At 48.3% G+C, this 18802-nt stretch overlaps 1 protein-coding gene across 3 annotated transcripts in view; it reads right to left on the minus strand.

The window, feature by feature from the left end:
* nrp1a (neuropilin 1a) overlaps positions 1 to 18802 on the minus strand; it is a 53140-nt gene that overhangs the window by 20986 nt on the left and 13352 nt on the right. For all 3 annotated transcript variants that reach the window (XM_076112638.1, XM_076112637.1, XM_076112636.1), the window contains exons 3-6: positions 13877 to 14058; positions 6915 to 7142; positions 4209 to 4364; positions 1620 to 1786 (exon numbers count right to left, since the gene is read on the minus strand). In XM_076112638.1, the coding sequence (XP_075968753.1) occupies positions 1620 to 1786; positions 4209 to 4364; positions 6915 to 7142; positions 13877 to 14058 (733 nt within the window). The remainder of the gene's footprint in view (positions 1 to 1619; positions 1787 to 4208; positions 4365 to 6914; positions 7143 to 13876; positions 14059 to 18802) is intronic.

Below are 18802 nucleotides of genomic sequence, written 5' to 3' on the forward strand. Positions count from 1 at the left end.
TGAGCTTGTTGCGGCACCATGGACAGGCCTAATGAAAGAGGAATGAAGAATCCTACTCTTTTAATACCACTTGTGATAATTGGGCCTCTGCTCGGAGTGCTCGGCACAAGTGCATCGCACTCCCTCGAAAAGCATAAATCAGGTGGCAACCACAGAATTTGCTCTGAAATTAGAGGAGCCCCACTTCGTGTTTTGATGTGATTAGTATCGGTGAAATCAACGCGCCCATTAGAGCGAAATCCAGATTTGACTGCGAAATCAAATCCTCAATATGATCAATACTACAGCAGAGGGCAGGCTAGAGTGGCAACAAATCATTGTGATCACTTGTGATTTCCACTGACCAAAAGAGAGGCCTGCAAGCCGACGCTGCTACCCTTAATACACGTATCTGACTGTGAACAATGGCTTTTCCTTTCAGAGAGAAACATGCTTTAATACAACAGACTGTCCAACTGCTTGAGGAAGTGGTGAGTGAGGCCATGCTTCTTCCTGATCCACTCAGACGCATGCCGGGTTCCTCTGCGGGACAATATGGACCCGGCCAGACCCTCCTGCTCACCCACAAAGCCAGGAACGCACACATGGACACACACAAATGCTCCAACACTGATTCAATTAGTCTGAAGGAGCAACGGGGGCCCTCAGGAAAATATTTTCACAGCAGTAATAAAGGAAAAGCTTGCATATGGCCCTTCTTGAGCAAATATTTGGCTTCGGGTCAGCTCTATTATGCGTCCCCCGAGGAATATATAGGGGCCCAAACTTTTTCAGCGATGAGGCAAAGACTGTAGAAAAACAGCAGAAAAAGAAAAACAGTCTGGGCATTTACAAGGCCTGAAGGCTTTCGGTTAATAAATCAAACGTGCGGCAAATGCATCCAGGTAGTGCGGCTGGGGGGGGGGTTCGTGCTGTGAGTGGACTTGGGATATGTGACTTATCCCCATCTGGGGATGGAAGAACTAAATCCTTAATCTTTCCATATAAAGTTCCCCCGGTGGCTGATAATCGCTTTGTGCAGATAAGCCGACAGAGAGAAAAATATGACAGGGCCCTGTTTTGGTGTGTGTGTGTGTGTGTGCGTGTGTGAGGCTGGGCAGGATGCCTGGACTAAAACCCAGCTCCCCAGAGGCGGCCGCTGTTATCAAAGAATTGGAGAAGTTATCAGGTAGGACAGGAAGACAGAGGGAGAGAAAAGACACAGATAGATAGATAGAGAGAGAGTGGATAAGGGCAATTTTTTGCGAGGCGTGGACTCGACCGCCCTGAGGTCCATCAGGACGCCTGGCATTCATCATCGAAATTGTTGGGTCTCGTCAAAGCGCTACGGAGACACTGCACCTCCAGAGACTGAAGGACAAACACAGAACACTCCTGCTGTGTTCAAGCAGGCAACAGTCACTTCTAATACTGCGTGCACCCTCAGACTGTGACTCACCGCCAAAAACATACCGCGGGCAGGAATTGTTCTACGCTGCCATGTTTTACTTTCTTCAGTTATTCTCTACCTCTCCTCCGGAACTGAAACTACCTTTTAATGTCATTGCTCTGTGATATTTGAATCAAACAACCCTCTTGAAAATCACCTCTTTGTGACATGAGAAAAAAAGACGTGGTACCTGTATCCACTCTTTGTTGGAGTCCTCTGCCGGCGTCCATGCATTTTCATAGTAGTTGAGTCTGGAGCGCTCTGGGGACCAGCTGGGGTTGTACTGGGATGAGGCCATGATTTGGTCCGATGTTATCTCTCCCGACTCCATTCCCAGAGGGTCGCTGCAGTCAAAGTCTGAGGGGAATGAAAGAGATGTGTTAGTCGAATCCTGAGCACCGAGGGCACCAGAATGTACCTGGCGCGTGCTTTCAGTGTCCCCCGGAATCAGGGCTCGTCTCTGGGGAGGAGGACACCACACGACAGGCACTCAGCGCTGCTAGCCGGAAAAGAACAGCGCATCAGCAACGCCTCAGTAAATCCTCCCAGTTTCTCCCTCTTTAGTTTCTAATGGAGGGCTGGATAGAAGAGATTCGCATTAAGGCGTAAAAATGTCCTCATAAAACATTCAGTGTGGGCTAAGATTACGCCAGTATTAGGCGTTAAAGTGACTTTCCCTCCAGTTGTTTCTTCCACTGACTGGATCTGTTTCCCTCACCTCCTTGTGGGCCGTTAATCTTTCTCTTTTTTTTTGCACACAGTGACTATTTTCCCCAACTTGGTCTCTAGGGGGAGTTTAGGTGTGTTTAGTAGCTGTATTATGGAGCAATATATCACACTCAATGGCCAAACCAGCCTTGGTAGGAGGTGGCTTCCCTTGTTTGTGTTGACATGGGGCAGCCGTTTTGAGGCATGCCGGGCTCCGGGACTAAAGACTCACCCGGGTCAGCTTGGGGTCGGCATCCCTAAACCCCTGGAGGTCAGACATGCTGACACCACCGAGGACGGAGCCGCCGCAACGTTTGCAACAAACGATATGACCTTTTGATCCGACCAGGAGTCGTATAATGCCGCCACAACGACACAGAGGTGTGTAAGGGCACACTTTCACACATTCCTGTGGACCATTACTCTTCTTATTGTTTATTTACTCCTTTTTTCGCCTGATGGTGAAGTCGATCACAAAGCACCTCAACAGTGTTTCAAACCCTGCGGTTTGCGAGGCTCCCGCTGCCATGAGCCCACGGCCCTTTGGCCAAAAATGCAGTCATGTGCCTGTGTGTGCACGAACACACACACACACACACACACACACACACACACTCACTCACTCAGAGGGCACAGGACGGGGAGCAGTGTGGAGCTGCAATGTGGCTGCTGCCTACGAGCTAACACAGATGGTCTCCCCATCTGCCACACTGCTAAAACACCTCAGTCACTGGGTCAGCGTGTGCTTCTGTGCTTCGCGGTGTCGACCCACGGCCGCGTACGTACGTACGTGCACGCGCTCGTGACTGCGCCCGAGTGTCAGTGTGAGGCCGAGAACACAGTGTTGCACGTCTCCGGCCTCGACATCGCCGGCTCTCTTTGAACCCGTTCTCGTCAAATTTTTGCACTCTTTTTTTTGGCCCACATCACGTAGATAAGTGGATCATGATCAGCGGAGACACAAAGGGGCGTTTGTTTGCCGCTAAGGACGGTATCTGATCATGTGGGTTACCGAGCGAAGCGGGGCTGATAGCCGAAAAGATAGCGAGGGGGGGTTGGACGGGCGGGGGGGGGGGGGGGAGAGTCAGAGAAACGGGGCAAAGACAAAAGACAAGGCCTCCTTTCATCACCTTATCACCTCGCATCAGTGGCTTTCAGCTCGAGTGGTACCCTTCCCTTTGCCATGCGGAGGCGAGAAAATCCACCGTGTATTATGCATAAGGGGATTATGAATGATTCAAGTGGTACAAGAGTGGAAGAGCGCAAGCTTCCAGTTTGGAGATTTTTCTGCTATCTGTGTTGCGTCTCGCTCGGTGACGTAAGACCGAGCAACTCATGCAAATGAAGATATTTACTGATCAGGGGTCAGATAATTAACCATGCCTCTTGATGGGGAATGTGAAAAGGTGATTTTACGTAATCTGATTTTAGATGTGTGATTAAAGCGAGTCAAGTAACTCGGAAGGAAACTGAAGAGAAATTACACCAGTAGTCATCGCTCATTGCTGTGAGGCGGGGCTGTTTGTGTGTGTGTGTGTGTGTGTGCTCAGCGCCTGTCTTTTCCTTTGGGCAAGACCTTTTTGGAGACGATTAGTAGGTTTGTTGAACGTCATCCATCTCCATCGCTATTCAAAGACTGACTGTGTTCGCTTGGGGTGGTCTAGCCCCTGGACAGATTTATGACTCCTAACAGCGCTCGTCTTCCTTAATGAAATGTTTAGCCGGAGCTTTTTGCAGAATGGGGTCAGGGGGTCGAGCCGATGACGGCGCTGCATGTAAAAGCCCTAGGGGTTGTGTGTCCGGGGTGGTTGCTGGTGGGGAAGCTGCCTTTTGGAGCCTGTCTGGGCTCACAGTGTGTAAATGTGTGGGTCTTGTAAACCACGGGAGGCAGACCCAAATGAAAAAGCAGTAGGTGTTTATTTAATAACTCTTAAGCGGGTGGGAATTTGTCATAATGGGAGCATTTGTGGCTTCAGTTGCAGACAACATCTGCTACTTATTCTTAGTAATATTAGTAATATTTTTTACATCCCCATCTGTCTGATTTTCAGTGTTTTTAATGCCAGCTCACCCTCCGGAATGGTCCTTTCGATCACGGTGAAGTTGGCCGAAAAGCCTTCCTTAGCGATGGCGCTGTCGGTGTTGATTGTCAGTGCTAGGATGCCCGTGTAGGAGATGATCCTGCCTGGCGTATTCTGCCCACAGTACCTCCCGATGTATGGACCGACTGGAGAGAGAAAGGGGAAAGAAGCACAAACACTGTTAGTCGGGTTAGACTCAATATTTGTTTGTGTGCCACAGCCATGTCACACAAGGGTTTAACTACCGACCACGGATGTGTGAAAACTAGTGTGTCAATGAGTTGTTTTTTTACCCGACACCATAAAGACGCTTGAGAAAAGACATTCCTGCTCGGCCTGTCGGGCACAAAAAGAGCACAGCAAAAGAGGGACCTGTGGTGTGGGCAGGTCACGGTCTCTGTCTATTTGCTGGCCGTAAATTCCTTCGCTGTTTTATTTTGTTTTTGGACTTGAGGAAGACACAGCCGCGCCCGAGTGAGTTGGTGTAGAGACAATAGGGGGTGGGGGGCATCAAGAGAGAGAGAGAGAGAGAGAGAGAGAGAGAGAGAGAGAGAAAGCAATAAAAGCGAAAGAGGGACATGTTCCACTGAGCAGTCTGAGTGGAACGAGGAAGTGGGAGGGACAGGGAACGGGAGATGGAGGGACGTTAGGGGGAGATAGAGCGGCATGGGAGAAACATGGGGTTGGGTAACATGAGGTGTGGGTGTGTTGGGGGGGAGGGGGCAAGGGAGCACAGTGACCTTGCCCTGCGTCTCTGATGTGCGCTGTGATCCATGCACATGTGTGAGTGTGTGTGAGTGTTACTGCCGGTGTGTGTGAGGACCTGCAGCTTATCTGTGATTAGTAATGCTGTGATCAGCGGCGAGTGACAGGCCTGCCTCCCCGTGGCCTCCTGTCATCCAAAACATGCCACTTTCAGCCCAGCTCTTATACATGAAAGGCAAAGGCCGGGCAGCGGGGACTCACGGGGTAAAGGGGAGTGTGATGGGGGTGTGATGGGGGTGTGATAGCTCCGATTAATCTTCCTAACCCAGGTGCTCGCGTGAGAATCTATGTGTGCTTTTAAACCTGCTAAGGCCCTGGCCGAACATAAAAATGCCATCTCCCGGATTATCTGCATGACTCCCCAGCGCTATGAAATTTTAAAGAGCCTCGCTATGAAGTCTGCATCCTGCCTGGCTCTCCATTCCTCATGGGAAGAGGGATGAGGTAGTGGGGGCCGTTCTTACTCAGCACCTGTCCGGCGAGGCGCGAATACTCCAGTTCTTCCACGCGGGCCCGTATTTGCCCGGACATCTCCCATCCCTGCACGCCCTGACGGCCAGCATGCCTCCGTGCTAATGCACTATCGATCCAGCAGGCACCACAGAGAGCCACCTGGCGGAAGCTGACACACTTTTTTCTTCGCATGGCTTATTTTCTTTTATACAAGGCTGTCTGTCACACACAACACTTGAAGGGTGTGATGCTACGTCAGTCCGAAGTGGCAGTTTCCAGTGAATAGGCTCGCTGTTGGACAAAAGAGATTCCGGTGTGTCTTATTCTGCTACTTTTGTGTCATACATACTGAGAAATCCCTGAATTTTAAAAAGTCGGAAGTAGCACGGTAAACATTTTTTTTCTCCCAGATTCCCGAGGTACTTTTTTGTAACAAAAAAGATGTATTAAAAGGTGATAATAATGTGACATATTCTCAGCTCCCCAAGCTTTTGCGGGTCTCCTTAATCAACACAAATCTTGAAAATTAAACCACCTCCAGGAGAGAACCTAAAAATGAATTATGGAAATACTTCTTGGAATCAAAGGTCAACTCTACGGAAATGCGAGCGCAGAGAATATTGAACGTCGAGTAAACACACTTGAAAAGGCGCGGTGATTTACACTTCAACCTTATCACTTGCAGCGGCGCGGCAGAGCATACTGATGTTCTTTCAATTTTCAGCTGCTGATGGGCGAGAAAAAGCTTTCATCTCGTCCGCGCCCCACGTTTGAATGGCCGGGAGAAAAACTGCAAAACTTCAAGAGGTTATTTCGCTCGTTGAGTTCAAAGCCTCATCTCGGGGGCCGTGGAGGCATCGCTTTGAACACAGGCGCTCCCTTTCTCACCCTGTCTCTCACCTGCAGATTTGAGAATGCTATTTTTTGGCAATGTTTTATCGTGTGTCCGAATCTGCGCGAGAGCTGCGGGCCCTTCGCTCCCATCAGGACCAAGCTGGTTCAGTTTAAATTCTCTCCTGTGGGAAACTAAAGGAAGCCTCTGAAGGACTTCTCCTTTCAGAGTCAGTTTTCTATGCGTCAGAGAAGCAAAAATATCATAGCCCAAATGAACAGTTGAACAATGCAGCCCGTGAGAGAAAAAGGAAGGACGGGAGGCTCTCGTAACCAGAAAGTGTATGGTGTTGAGCGATGACTAAGCGTTACGCTCATGCCGACAGACTCTTGGACCCCTGCCAAGTCTGGTTAAAGCAGTTAGCCCACTGGCCCGGATAATGTCGTCATTTTGTGTAAAGCTGTTCATTCAAAAAAGCAGTGAGAAAAGAAGTATCTATCTTTTTTCTTTTGCTTCTGCAGGATAGTGGATTTCTTAGCAGTGGGATTTCAGCTATTATTTTTTCACAGCATTGATGTTTTCTGGTAGTTTGACAAATAAAAAGCGCACAATGGCACTACGGCCGTAACCAGCAGCACTTGCTCACCTCCAGGGAAGCCATCCCAGATCTCCAGTCTGTCGTAGCGGCAGAACACGCCGGTGGGGGGCGTCGGGTCGGGCTCCAGCTCGAAGCTCTCGAACTCCAAGGTGATCTCGGACATCTTGGGGGCGAAGATCATGAAAGTGCAGTCCAGGTTGTTGGGGTATTTCTCTGGGAAACCGGGTGACTTTATGACACCGCTGTTGGAGGTGAAGTTCCGGGAGCATTCTGGACCTGCAGGGAGGGGGGGGAGTAAGAAGGTGAGACACAACAGGGATTCTTTTGAATGACTGTTGGTTAAGTGATCGGTTTCAACGAGGCTTTGTGTGGTTGGTGTTGAGAAGCTCTGCCCCCCAGCTGGTCTATTGAATGGAGGACAGTTTATGGCCCGGGACCAGAGACCACCTAGATAGTTCTTCTACTTGAGGCTACATCTGGGTCTCTCAACCCTCCTCTATCTGGCTTTTTTTTTCATTCCCTCATGGGCACAAACATCCAAACTCCTTCATCCCTATGTGTGTGTGTGTTACATCATTAACTCCTGGAACATCTGGACTGTGAGCATAAACATTGGTGAAAGGCCTCAGTCACCAGAATCGGGGAGCGATGAATAAACAGCTTGATTCACTGTGCAAAAAACCCTTCTCTCACACAAACACACGCACACACACACACACACATATCAGGACACGTCTGTGAAACATGTGAGAGGTGCAGAATTACAGCGTCAGGGATGGAAGGGCGAGGGCAATGACTGCGCATACATCAACATGCACACGCAATTTTACACAAGGGAAAGTCAAAATATTTATTCACAGCTTCCCGGGAGAGCTGCCTTCCAGCTGATGAGGAGCAGTAACATGTTTCCCACGTTAGCCACTTGTCGAAGCATCATGAGCACTAGATTACGTTTTAAGAATGACTGACGTATGATAAAAAAAATTGACGCCAACAGCTGCAGGAGATTTTTTTCGGAGAGTGATAGAAAGAGACATTAAGACATGTTCACTATGCATGCTCAACCACTGGGCCAGATTGTCGCCAAGCCGGGCTTGACACACACACATACAAACTCAGAAAAAAAGAAAAAGAAGAGGACTATGAGGGCAATTATTTGGAGCCATTAGTGGCAGAAATGTGCACAGGATAATGCCATTTTCATGCTAGTCTGACAGTCGGCGTGATGGGCGCAGATGGGGCCGATCGAAACCAAAATTGCAGGGAGTTATCGCTAGATAGAGCCTGCGCGCTACAGTCATTGTAGCTTAAAAATAAATGTGGCAAACTGCTTTTTCCACTGTCACTCAAGCTCCTCGCTGGGCCCCTAAATTCAGGACCACTTCAGCCTGTCCACCGGCGAGGAGTGAGTGAAGGGAGCGAGAGCCATGTTGATTTTCCCTTTCCCCACGTTGAAAGCTGCAGTTCTGACTCTAAAGAGAGCTGACATTTAGTGCCGCCGCTAAAGTGTGGCTTTTCGAGAACAGTGGGCACCATTAATTTCACAGCTTCCCCTCGTATTTACCCCCGGAAAATAGAGGGTTTTTGTCGAGAGAGTGAGCGTTCGCCGAGATGAGAGGGTTGCCGGATGCTGCAGTTCTGCACTTTACCTCGCCGAATTTGTGGAGAAATGTCAGACAGTTTTTTTGGGGGGGGAAAAAACTATAGATGGGAGCCACTTCTTTGAAAACAACAGGCGCCCATGAGTCCCCAAGTGCTCTAGACAGCTGCAGTATCCAAAGTGCAATTCAGGTCGGCGTATTGAATTTCCTGTGGATATTGGCTCAGATCTCCGCTCTCCGTCCATTTCATCAGCCTCCACCATGACCCTTATCTCGGCTCAGCAGTTGGCCGGAACAGATTTGGTCTTCGGGAATGGTTCACTTTGAATTCAGGCAATAGACGAATATAATGCCTGGACTGATGCAAATGTTCCATAAAGTGTTGCCAGGATGAAGCTCAGTCTTACAAATTGAGGACACTACAATAAATTAATGCATTTGTGAAACGTGTGTATAGACACTTATTTCATCACCATCACCATTGGGTCTTCCTGTTTCTGCACTCTTTCCGAATTATGATATCTGAGGCCGAGCCAAAGGACAGACTCCCCCATTGTCAGCCTTTGTGTGCCTGGCTGTGTTCACAGCCCGTCAAGAAAAGGACAGAGCCAAGACATCACAAACAAAACAGAGTGGCGAGAGAAGACAGAGCGCTCGGGTCGCTCCCACCGGCGTGATAATCGTCCGACAGATCTCTTTTATCTAGTGCCTCCACGCGGGAAAAGGCTTACGTCCCCAAGCTCTCCCTTGCTATACCCAGGATGCATTGCGCTGATGTCCGCGCGAGAGGCGTTCAGTGATAGCAGTCGTGCTTTCCTGTGGTAGTATCCGTACCGAAGCCACATCCCTGCCCCTTCTTCACCCTCTGTTTTATCGCAGTGTTTGTCGCCATTGCTGGCGTATTTGTCGTCCCAATAGGAAGGGGTCCTGGAAACAGGAAGGGTTTTGTAAATAGGAAAGGTTTGACTCAGGTAAGACTCACAGGGATCATACACTTAGACTGTCCCATTTCATCCAAGAAAATCAGTTGGGCCTGATGTAGTCTGAACCACTGCTTTAAAACAAACAGCTGAGTTTACGACAGGAAGTTGAGGGAGAGAAAAAGAAGTAACCTTGAACATTTACCGGCAATCTCAAACCAGGCACTCAAACATTTACTCGGAGTAATGGATTCTTTTTACTCTAGTTTACATTGAGCCCCCCCTCTCCTCTGGAGGGGGGAGTAAACAGATGTCACTCCGACTGAGCGATCAGAGTTGGTTTAACATGTCAAGCCATAACCGGCGAAATTATATTTAATGGGGATCTGATTTCAGTCTTTGCAAGTGTTAAGAGATCGATACAAATCTTAAATAAATATGGTTTCAACATGAATGGAGTGGGGCGCCTTTCCACTGTTAGTCTCCCTGATGACTTGTCCTCTATGTCTCTATTAAGCTGTTGCTTTAAAGTTCTGAGAGCGGACCAGAGACTGGGCGTTAATCACTACAACAACATTGCGCCAAGGAACTGGTGTTAAATGTGACAGCCTCTTGCTATTTTCATTTTTTAATTTGTCTCTCTCTCTCTCTCTCTCTATCTCTCTCTCTCTCGCTTTTCCTCCTTCTTTTTTTTTTTCCATCTTTTCATCTCTCCGGGTTATTAGAGGCCGGAGCCAAAGGGGCTGAAGGTGTTGTTTTTGGAGCGCTAACTAAATCACCACTGTTTATGTTCCATGTTGCTCTCCGGCTGATCATTAGCCCAGATCACAGCCCTCCACCACCCTTCATACCTCCCCTCCCCTCCCCTCCACTCTATCCGTATGCCACGCGGACGGAGGGGTTAATGGTCGGTGGAGAATTAACTCTTTCAACACTAAATCAAACATTAACCTGAAGCCTGCGGAGTGTCCCTCACTGTGACAGATGGAAAAAGGGAGGTTTACATTTACCCTTACACACACCCCGAGGCACTGGATTACTGACATGCTGTTTAGCGCTCTGACTGTGCCTGTGACGTTGCTACTTGAGGGATGACACAGTGCTGATGGGATGGGGGGCCGGGGGGCTTATAGTCTCCCTCTGGCTCCCCTTAAAGAGATTTGTTGTCTTAGGTTTCCATGAGGGCTGTGTGTGTGTGTGTGTGTGTGTGTGTGTGTGATGACAGTACATCTCCATGCCAGATGTGACCTATGCCATCAGGGCGTGCCGTCCATGAAAGCAGAGCGTGCCCCCTATTAGGCCCCACCCAATACACACGCGCACACCTTGAGAGTGTTTTCACAGGTGCGTGCTCCGAGTCAAAGGGCCCGCATCACAGTGACATGATAAACGGGGCTGTCGCGTGAAAAGATGGTGTTTTTAAGCGTTATTCAGGCCTCCGTCCAATAGACTTAGTCATCCTGCTGACTAATCGTGAGGAGACGGGGATGAGCCTGTGTGTGTGTGTGTGTGTGTGAGTGGGTGGGAGGGAGGGAGGAAGGGAGGGCCGTCACTAGCTCTATCTCCTTGCCCACTTCAATGGGCCCTCGGCCAGCCTTGATGTGGCTCAAAGCTAACGCAGAGCCGTTAAGGGAAAACATATGTTGTGCATGTGTACTTAAGAGGACGGATCTTTTTCAGAAACACTCGAGGATTTTAAAAGAGATACTGTCAGATGACGGGATAAACACAGCTTTCGGTCCTCTGCTGAAGCACCAGGATCTTGGTGGAGGGTAACCCGGCCTCATCCCAGCTTACTCTCCTGATTTGTCATCATGCTGGTGGTGGTTTATCAAGTCAAGGCCATAGTTTGCCCAGCTGTTATTTTTTTGTTTGATGAACCATTTTATAAAGTTGAAGGCAGAGACACACACACAAACATAACCAGCTTGCTAATCTTGAAGCTCCCTTCAGCACAACTATCCCTCATCTACCCCGCTTCTCCATCTCTTCCTCCCCCACCATCTACTACGCTCTTCCCGTCTCCTGCCAGACTTCAGCCAGCGGAGCGCGGCTGCCAATTTGCAGGCTATAAAATAAATTGCCCATGCTAATTAAGATGGTTGGATGGGACCGAGGAGTGGAGTGGGGTAGAGACGGACGCGGAAGCGGCCAGATAGAGCCGCAAAACAACCTGCTCTCTTCCAATTAGACACTTCGCAGGCTACTGTTGATGAAAGCCAGGGCTTCGAACGCCATCGTGCTGAAAGTGTATTTACATAGTTTACAGTCTAAGTGGGTAAAACCTGCACATGTAAACATGCTTGTATAAGCTGGATCCCTGAGGGGAGTAAGTGTTTGCATGTTTGCTATGCGGTTATATTTATCTTCCGTGTGACCTTTGCTTGCATGTAACCCCAGATGAAAGGCGGTGCCGTCCCCGAGGTTGACTCCCACTGATCTCCACGCCTGTAATCGCGGTGATAAACAGCCTGCATTCTTTGCATTTCCCCTCATTGGCATGCACGAGCGCGAGCCTCCCGTTCCTCCAGCCGTTATCAGAGCATCTGTGTATCATCATTAACGTTACACGTGTTAGCCAACACAATGTTTTTTTCCCCTGCTAATACCCTGCTCGTTGATAAGCTGTGCTAATCAACTAGCTTTGAATCCCTCTTTTTGCTTGGCTTCGCACTCACAAACAGGGCTGTTAATTGATCTCAGAGCACTGCTCTTGGCGGCAGCCGGCGCCGCAGTAGTCAAAACACGGAGTAAACTCAGAGCATAACGAGGGGCCTGGATCCACTATAGGGAGCGACGGCACACCCACGGCGCTCTTCTCCGCCGGGGGGGGGGGGGCGCTAGGTGTACAACACCCAGATGAAAAGGTTCTGTCCTGGGTTTGAGCTACAGCGATGCTCCCTTTTCTCCCAAGTGCTGAGTCCCCTTTGAATTCCATAAAGATCCTCATCGAGGTCCAACTTTCGAGTCCTGACTCTCTATCTTCTATCTGCACTAACATACGCATTTCTTGCTAGATATGTACTCGCTCATATCTCAGTGCCCTATGAGTGTGCTCAGCAGTTCTCCTATCGCCACTGGGCCCCTAACACGCCTCATTTATAATTAGCCCCGGCTAATAGATGAGACTGGGAAACACCAAGCTAATCATGGGAAGAATGTGGTTGATTTAATGGGCCTATCGAGGGGGACAGAGGGAGTGTATGCCGATGAGCTTGCACATGTCGGGGTGGAGTGCCGCTTTTGATCTTGTAAACGGAGCCGCACTCTGCCAGCTGCCCTGTCGTGATGGTGACGCGCGCGAGCCCAGAGACACAAACACAAGCTCAACATGGCCCGGATTAAAAAGGAAGGAGGGAACCTCGCAGGGACATTCATCATGTCTCGGAGGTCATGGGGAGGGCTGTCCCATTGACTGCCGCTAAGGTTAATTAATGAAAGTGGAGTCTGTAGCACCTGTCTGCCTACAAGTCACTCTCCAGATATGTGCTGTCTTCCTCCTCCTCCTCCTCCTCCTCCTCCTTCCAGTCCAAACAAAGGACGGCAGCCACCTAACAGGAAATCCTTCCTCCTGGGGTGCTGTGTTCTGATAAGACAGACATCCCCTGAAGATATCTGTGGTTTATCGCACATGATTCCAGACTAATTTACCAAGAGGACTTATTTTTAGGTGGGAACCTCCAACTGATTGGATACCACTGCAGTGAAAGCACTTCCTCAACCCAGTTCAGTGGCCTGAATTCACTTTCTCCACAACCAGCTAGCCTGCGGTTATAATGGGATGCTCATACCCTCGCCGTGGATTGCCATCTGATGGTATACCAACACTTGAAAAAAACATTTGTCGAACCACTGCTCAGCTAATTATGCCCTTGCTTATTGTACAATCATTCACACCAGATAAAAACTGCTACAATTATGGAACATATGGGACTATGATTCATTGGTTTTGAACGGAGCATATTGCCTGCCATATTGCAAGTGTATAATTTGACGCTCTGGTGCCTTGACTAAATCACAAACAAACCATGAAACTAGACGGAGAGGCTCTTTCTTGCTCCATCATCACAATTATTCCTACAGTTTTCCTAATGTGTTACACGGCGTATCACAGTGTCAGCTAAGACAAATCAGATTGAAATTACTTGTGATGTAGAGCTTGTTACAATGTTTTCCTAACCTTAGAACTCAAAGGCTATTTTAAGAGCTCAGGTTGTTAAATTTAAAGTTACAGTGAGGAACTTTTAATTAGTTATGAGACAGTCTAAATTTAATATCGATGCCTCTATATGACCTACATTAAGACCCTGCTGCAGTAAAATGAGAGGTTTTCTAAGGGGACCCTGGTGCTCGGAAACACTATCACTTTTGTCCACAGGGACCGTCAAAAACAATACAAAATAAAAGTTCCTTGGAGCTTTAAAAAAAAAAATAGGTAAAGTAGTTTGTCTGGGACAAAGTGAAGCTGCAGCTGTGCTCGGCCACCCACCTGTCTTGAAGATCTCATAGCGGATGGAGAAACCTGCCCCGTGCGTCTCATAGTCAGACACGAACTTAATGAAAAGCTGGTTTCCGGAGGAGACGACCGGAGAGGGAGCAATCTTCCCGCAGTACTTCCCCACTAGCTGACCGCTCTCGTCGACGCCGTCTCGGACCTCCACGTAGTCGTACCTGAGCAAGGCGAGAGAGAGGGAAGCAGTGTAAGTCACAGTGAGCTTTAGAAAAACTGTTGTTTTCCCTTTAGGCTCGGTATTCATTCAGCTCTGTTTTTGCTCTTCCTATCAATTGGATTTATTGGAAATCACTATATCATGTGCATGTCTGAAGACACACACACACAGATAAACACACATACCATAGATTCATACTCAGAGGACCAACACAAACACAGAGCAACACAGCATATTGTGCAGGTAATGTAGTGGAAATAAAACACAGTGTACTAATGAGGTCTCAGGTTAAAACCCAGAGAACAGGTGGGCAGGTTATGCTTTCAATATATCAACCTGGCAAGAACACACACACAACCACACACACACGCACTGCAGAGGTTTTGTGCTCCCAGCTGCACTGAGGTCAGGTTTATGTAACTGCTTTGACTACTGAACTTTAGCTGAACAGCTGTCTCTCCTGTTTAACCACTAGATAACACCGACGGTGTGTGTGCGTGTGCTTCTTGTATGAGAGAAAATGAGAGTGATTGTATCTCGGCCTTTGGCTGAGGCTGGTGTATAGAAAGAGCAGGTGTTAAAGCTGTTAAACATACACACACACACACACACACACACACACACACACACACACAAACAAAATCATCACATTCAAATGGAATTTCAGACCCACGGCTATGGAAGGGTGCAGCCGCCTAATTGAGTCGGTGCAGAGTTTGGGAGTAGAAGAGGAAAATAGCTTTGAAATAGGATTGGGAAGAGGAGCCATGACACACACACACACACACACACACACACACACACACACGGAATCTGGCATGCAATACTCAAGCTGACTGGCCGACGAGAGTGGTCTAAATAGCCTCTGGTTATCAGTGTGTGTGTGTGTATTCAGGCACTTGTTAAATGCACTTGAGTGGTGGTTTTAACTCTACTGCCTGTATGTGTGTGTGTGTGTGTGTGTGTATGTGTGTGTGTGTGTGTGTGTGTGTGTGTGTGTGTGTGAGTTTGCATGATGGTTCAGATGACTTTTCCATGCTGTGTTTTGACTGTGAGCAACAGGGCGAGAGCCGCTCCAGAAAGCAGATTTCAGGTTCGGGTTTCCACAATTTCCTCATTGCCCGCAACGCACCGTGTCCCACCAACTTTGTTCAGCTCTGCGGGCCACTTATCGAACATATTCCTGCCCAAACACCGCTGAGACGGCCCTCCATCTTCATCATCGCCACATGGATGAAAAATCTGCAATTTCGCTCATGGTAAAATCGAGAAATGAATTCTGATGTATGCAAGTATAATGTGCAGCAGGTGTGCGGGCACATTCGGTGAACACACATGCTCTCTCTGTCTCCTCCTCCCTTCCTCAGAAAATATGCGCCTTCCGGGCAAAGGGGCCTACTTTCATAGTTTTACTCGATTCCCAAATTACTGTCAAAACATCACGTCTCCTTAGCGATTTCAAGTTCAGTTAATGCGCAGGATTTCACACAAAAAGGTGATTTACACTTTGAATGACGGCTCGGGGGGGGGGGGCTAATTCCCTCAGGTGGGGCCTGACTTGTATCCACACGCACAAATTACCACATTTTTTCCCCAACAAAAATGGTTTCCTTCACCTGATTCAAATTTATAATAAAACCTATTTGCGAAAAACAAAAATCAAGTTACTAGAGGTGATTTGTGGGGAAGGGCTATCATCAGGTTTATTTTTAAAAATGCAAAATATAACAATAGTAAGAGTCAGCTATTGAGAGAGAGGCAGAGACAGAATGTAACTAAATGTAGAGCTGGATAGAAGTGGCACTCCTTGAAATTGGGTCCCCTGAGGAGGTGCAGTGGATGGATGACTTCACTCCTCTTTCTGCTCGGATGGAGTGATCTGAGGTGATATGTAGCTGTCACCATGCATCAAGCTCCTCCTCTTCTTCTTCTTCTTCTTCTTCTTCTTCTTCTTCTTCTTCTTCTGTCTGTTTATAAAACCAATGATTGCCAGTAGGCCCTGACAGCCAGCCATTTGCTTTGCTTTTCCACTTTTCAGGATCCACACCCAAATCTCATCAAGGAAAGTCCAGGAAAGATCTTGTTCCCCCCCCTACTTGGGCTCGTCATATAATTTGGAAATCCTCTTTTCTGTGTTTAATCCCCTGCCCGAGCTGTTTGGCCTCTCTTCATTTCTCCCTGTCTTGTGATTTCAGACCAGGTCATCTTCCTCTCTAGTCGCCGGACCACCAGCTGTTGCAACAGCCCCGGCTGGGCTCACACAAGTACCACTTTGTTTCAGCTACTTTATCAGCTGCAGCACAGTAAAACAAAAAAAACTAGTTTCACGTGGTGTTTACAATGCTATCCCCCCCTCCCCCCCCCCCCCCTGCTAGCTTTGCGGCTAGATGGCTGGGGAGTTACTCATTATTTAGTTTAATGGGCTCCCGTGTTGCAGGGATCGGGTTTCTTTCTGTTATAACCATGCCATCGTCTAGTTTAGTCACCGGAGCAAATATTTACGATGAAAACATTTATAGTTACAAAACTCATACTTTTTTGCAGTAAACATTTTTTTAAAGTTATTGCCTTCTCTATATTACTGTTATCTTTATTTAATTTGTGCTATCAATTTCTCTGCTTGGAGGTCCTCACCTCTCCTTATTTTCTCTCCTAACTCATCTCCTGATTCTTCTCTTCTCTCCCGATTCCTCTCCTGACTCCTCTCCTCTCCATCTTTTCCCAGCTCACAACGGAGAGCATCAATCTTCCTGTGGCCCTGCTCTGTTCTATCAGCAGACTTATAATTCACCTCAGAGCCTCCGTTTCTGCCCCCACCCCCTTACTCCACCCAGCAACTGCCAAAAGCTGAGCGTTGCCAGACGCCTAAAAAATTTATGCTGAGATGCATCATTGAGATGAAGAAGGGGAGAAGAGCAAGCTGCAGTACAGCTCAAGTGTGCGGCTTTGTTGTTTGTGTGTACATATATGCACGATGAATGTGCAAACGTGTGTACATGCAGAGCATTCTGCACATTGTGTCCAGTGTAGCGTGATTATAGAGAAAACAGGCAACCAATGTTTTCATTTCTCCTGTCCTCACAAACTCCCTGTCAGCCATGCAAACAAGAGGAATACTCCTATTTTCTTTTGACTCCTCGCACCTCCACAAAAGCTGTTTGTTGCATTTGTTTTACCCCGGTGCTTCATCATCAGATCGGATGGCCCTCGTAAAAGGCAGCATAGCGGGAGAGAGGATGCAGATGGAAGAGAGAATACGCCCCCGGGGGTCCTCACTGTGCAAGGCGAGAAAGAGAGAGACCTCCTTCTCGAAAATGTCTCTATTGGTGCCTAAATGACTGGTGTGTCCGCCAAAACTCCGGCGGTTCTGCTCCAGTGGGCCCACACGCTTCGCCCTGCTAACACAGATCCATCCAGGCCCTTATCATCTGGAAGACATTACGGCGAACGCTTGGCGGGGCAGTTTGAGGGCTCCGCAAAAAGGCTCTCCTGTTGCCAGCGGTGTTAAATGTACCTCTAATTCATCGCTCTGAACACCTGTGGGGACCTGCTTCTAGGGGTTGAGCGTCCTCAGGGAAGACGGGACAGTTAACAACCTCTATTCAGGATCATAAAAGAAGAACATGGTATTCTACATCATATCACTCCTGTTGCTGTTGTTCTTATTCCTCATGACAGTACAATCCAGTTGAGCCATGCATTTATTTATCGGTCTAGTCTGCTTCGGGTCTGGGTGGGCATGCCAGCACGCCACAACACACACACTCAGACGATTACACACACACACGCAGTGAGCTGCCTACCACAGTGCTAATAGTGAAAAGCGTTTGCCAATCCAGCGGGGAAATTACAGGGAAAAAAGAAAAGGGGTAGGGGGCTGAGGAGGGGAGGGGGGTGAATGTAATTCTCAACGACCTTCGCTTCACCGACTCAAATGTATTAGCCTGCCTTCTCTCTTCAGGCACAGAGAGAAAGCAATCCGCCAGTGTCAAACGAGAACATTAGCCCTCCTTGCAAAGCCAAAGAGAAGGCGACAAACCAACGGCCTAACAATATAACAGTTATATTGCCCGAAGCTTTCCCATGGAAACAATCTGTCCTCCCTCTATAAATGTCCGCTTGATATGGCTCCATAAAAGCAATACAATCTGAGGCAATGGAATAACACTATGACAGACTGTATGAGTCTCATACAATTGGTGGGGTTTCTTAATCAGACCATTTATAAGCTCAAGCATGCTGTGGAAACCCCCAGAACAACAGCTCATTCTTTGCCATCACTCCCTTTGGTAGAGCTGTGCATAGAAAGAATGCCGTGCGCTTTTCTCCGGCATTTCTCTTCACGCGGCTCTCACAGTGCAACTCGCTATCGCGCGAAAACATGTCACCTACCACATGTCAAAACATCTCCGGGTAACACAAGTGGAGAGGCCTAAACAACGGACTTGGGACGGCTTCTGTGAGGCCCGGGGGGACTTAGCAGGAAAAAGGACTTTGTTGTCAGCTGTCAGAAAACTCCGGAGACCTCACGTGTTAACGAGTCTTGGCGAACAAACTGTCACTCGGGGCTGTGGAAAAACATCATTAACGTTTGAACAAGGGGGGCACGAGACAAGCTGATCCCCGACTTACTTTTTCCAAGCCTGGAGGGGACATACCTTGCTGAAATAAAATGGTCTCTCTTTCTTTGCCTTCCCTCCCACTCTGCCTCCCTTGTGCACGGGACATTCATTAACCCACACTAG

Source organism: Anarhichas minor, unplaced genomic scaffold, assembly GCF_050575085.1.
Source record: "Anarhichas minor isolate MPS153535 unplaced genomic scaffold, ASM5057508v1 ptg000050l, whole genome shotgun sequence".
In the NCBI taxonomy this organism is placed as follows: Eukaryota; Metazoa; Chordata; class Actinopteri; order Perciformes; family Anarhichadidae; genus Anarhichas; species Anarhichas minor.